The 3,586-nt window shown below is 39.3% G+C and overlaps 1 protein-coding gene across 1 annotated transcript in view; it reads left to right on the top strand.

The window, feature by feature from the left end:
• Nucleotides 1-3,586, top strand: part of MELK (maternal embryonic leucine zipper kinase) — a 61,722-nt gene that overhangs the window by 48,263 nt on the left and 9,873 nt on the right. The window contains 2 exon segments of the mRNA XM_015560460.1: nt 1,382-1,504; nt 3,389-3,571. Coding sequence (XP_015415946.1) covers nt 1,382-1,504; nt 3,389-3,571 — 306 coding nt within the window.

Below are 3,586 nucleotides of genomic sequence, written 5' to 3'. Positions count from 1 at the left end.
GCAGGGTGCGTGCTAAGGTGTGCAGTTATATCCGAGCTGCCTCCTGTTTGTCCTAAACGGTTTATGTCAGTGCTTGAAATCCCACCTGAGAGGCATTAGACTTTATGCTCTTGGTAATGGGAACCATGGATTTTTGAGCAAGACATGACATATCGATTGCTGCTATGACTGTAATTTTTAATAATTCATTCAGTGGTGTATAGAATTGTCTAGTCAGATATGTGTGTGTGTGCTGTTACTGTCTACTTTAATACCCATGACAGCCGTCATTCACACAACACTGTTTCTTTTTTCTCCACTGAGCCCAGACTTCACTTTAGTATTTTTCTCAGCCTAGCACTCCATGCAGCTAGGTCTAGTTGATGGTAATTGGCGGTCCTGGAGAACTCTGTCGTTCCTGGTTGAGAGGGTGGAAAGACTGGGCACAGAGACCATATTATCTGTTTGAATAGTTCAGGTCTGAGAAGATTTGTCCTTGAATTAGAACAGTGGCAGTGGGACTGGAAAAGAAAAGGGTGAGGTGTAAGAAATTCAAGTAATATTGCCTGGCCAGGTTAACTAGATGTTGAGGGAAAGGGAAGTACGGAGAAATAAAAAATCCAATTATGTTCCATTGTTTTAGAATTTAGGAAGTATCTGGTATAGCCTTAGCTTATAGAGAGGAAGAATGAGGGAAAATAAATGACTCTGGCGGTATTATTAGGTCAGGACCTCAAGAATCCTGCCCCTGCCGAAACCGGTTTGGCTCAGTGGATAGAGCGTCGGCCTCCGGACTGAAGGGTCCCGGGTTCGATTCCGGTCAGGGCCATGTACCTTGGTTGCGGGCACATCCCCAGTGGGAGATGTGCAGGAGGCAGCTGATCGATGTTTCTCTCTATAGCCTTAGCTTATAGAGAGGAAGAATGAGGGAAAATAAATGACTCTGGCGGTATTATTAGGTCAGGACCTCAAGAATCCTGCCCCCAGGACATCTTCCATAAGGCTAATTTATTCCTAGTATAAATTGTTAACTACTCTGTATGTTATTACGACTAAGCAGCCCATGTTTCAAAGTTGTTTCTCTTCCATCTTCTACTTTGTCAGAGCTTTTTATTTTTAGATTTGCAGAGGAGTTATTTGTCTGGCATTAGTGATTACCTGCTAATGACAAGCTAAGTAGTATGCTATAAATGTAAGAATGTTTTAAGACATATTGTTTGAGAGTCAGAGATTCTCCCATCTAATCACCTGAATTAACATTTTTTTACTTCCTGTTTGCTGTAATGAATGGTAAGCTTCTTCAATATACTATCTCTCATTTGTTTCTGCTTCCAGGGCATTGCCCTGCACTGGGTATATGCTATTTTAAAAACTGAATCATGATCCTTCTATTTTTGAATAGTCAAAGAACCTGAGTTTAGAAGATATGACCACAAGTGATGCAAATTATGTGGCTGGATTAATAGACTATGAATGGTATGACGACAATTCATCAACAGGTGTGGCTACTCCCCAAACACCACAGGTTGGTAAATTTTATTATTACTTAAAGCAGATTATATTGTCTCAATTATAAAAATATCTGGGCCCCAAAATGTATCTAGTATGTCCTTGCAAGCTTAATGAATTCTTTTTTATTTTTAATATATTTGTATTTATGTTAGAGAGGAAGGGAGGGGGAGAGAGAGATAGAAACATCAATGATGAGAAAGAATCACTGATTGTCTGCCTCCTACATGCCCCCTACTAGGGATCCAGCCCGCAACCGGGCATGTGCCCTTGAGCAGAATCAAATCCAGGACGCTCAGTCCGCAGGCTGACTATCCACTGAGCCAAATCGACTAGGGTCTTAATGAATTCTTAAACTATTGAAAACATTAATGAGAGCCCTGGCCAGGTAGCTCAGGTGGTTAGAGTGTCATCCTGCCACACCAAAGTTGTAGGCTCAAACCTGGTCAGAGCACATACAAGAATCAATCAATGAATGCATAAGTAAGTGGGACAACAAATTGAGGTTTTTCTCTCTCTCTTTTCACTCTCTCTCCGTCCACCCCACCCTCCTTCCCTCCCTCCCTCCTCCTTCCTCTCTCAAATCAATAAAAGAAAGGAAACATTAATGAGAGATTGTTGGAATAGAATGAAAGGGATGCCAATTTATTTCCAAGTTGAAGAAAGCCAAGATTCCATTTTGGAGCACTTTATTGCTTCTCTCTCTCTCTCTCTCTCTCTCTCTCTCTCTCTCTCTCTCTCTCAATGAGGTATAATTTACATGTAGTTAAATACACTATTTTATTGTACAATTCTGTGTTTTGACAAATGCATACAGTCATGTAACCACCACCAAAATCAAGAATAGTTCTGTTGCCCCCCCAAATTCCCTCATGCCCCTTTATAGTCAACACTCTCTCCCCCCAACTCAGCACCTACTAAGTAAGGATTGAGAGCTTGGGTTGTGTTGGAGTGAAGCTTTTCTTTTAGATAGGAGTTGTATTTGCTTCTACCCTGCTCCTGGAACACAAACAATTTAGGACTACTTTAAATTAAATTCCAGGCTTTCAATTCCAGGGACCATGCACATAGTATGAAGTTGGACTTGAAGCCTATGTGAAGACTGTCCTGTGGTTACTTACAAGTTATTAAAGGAAACTTTTCTTTCTCCTCCAGAGCTCAGGACAAGATAGATACATTTTCTTGCAGATTTCTTTGCAGGGCATATTTATATTTAATTCCCTTTAAAAATATTAGATATAGCCTTTTCTGGCTTTTCATGGGGGTTTTGGGTCTAACCCTTGCATAGGTGTAAGGCTTCCACAGTGTTAAAACCTATGCCGTAGGGTATCCAGGATAGTAGGTAGATGCCCTTAGGACAGTGCGAGTCTCATCCTTGGTTACATTTCTGGATTCATGCTCCTGTTTTTAGTTTGACCTCTGAGAACTTTCCGTACTATTTAGCAAGCTCAACCATAAATTCAAAAGGATTAAAAAATATTTTCTATCCAACATTTCTGTTAGAGTATTTTAACATGGTTTTTCTGCACAATTAACCACTAAACTTTTATTTTGGTACATATTAAGAGACAGACCATGACAATCTAGGTATAGGAAGCAACTTTTAAGGATTTATTTGTGGTCATTCTCAATATTGCCTAGGACTTGGGTATATTTGAGTGAAAACTTGGCCTGAAACATGTTGAAAATTACCTGTCAATAGAACAGACTGAAGTGATCGACACTTACTAAAGAGAATGGAATGTACATTTTCAAATTTCTTGGTATCGTTAATAATACCCTTTTGATAGTATTTCATTTTAGTAAAAATGCTACAAGGTAATCTACAAATGATGAAAGCATGTTGTAAGGAAATTGACTTTTCTTCACTGTACTTTATCTAGTGATTTTTTTTTTCCAGTTTGCCAAGCATTGGACAGAATCAAACGGTTTGGAATCTAAATCATTAACTCCAGTTTCATGCAAAGCATCTGCCAATAAATTAAAGAACAAAGAGAATATATATACTCCCAAGTCTGCTGAATAATGAAGAGATGGCTTTGTACTTCCAGAGCCAAAGACTCCAGTTAATAAGAACCAGCATAAAAAAGAAATACTC

Source organism: Myotis davidii, unplaced genomic scaffold (assembly GCF_000327345.1).
Source record: "Myotis davidii unplaced genomic scaffold, ASM32734v1 scaffold534, whole genome shotgun sequence".
Lineage (NCBI taxonomy): Eukaryota > Metazoa > Chordata > Mammalia > Chiroptera > Vespertilionidae > Myotis > Myotis davidii.
This window is presented reverse-complemented; position numbering and strand designations above follow the sequence as displayed.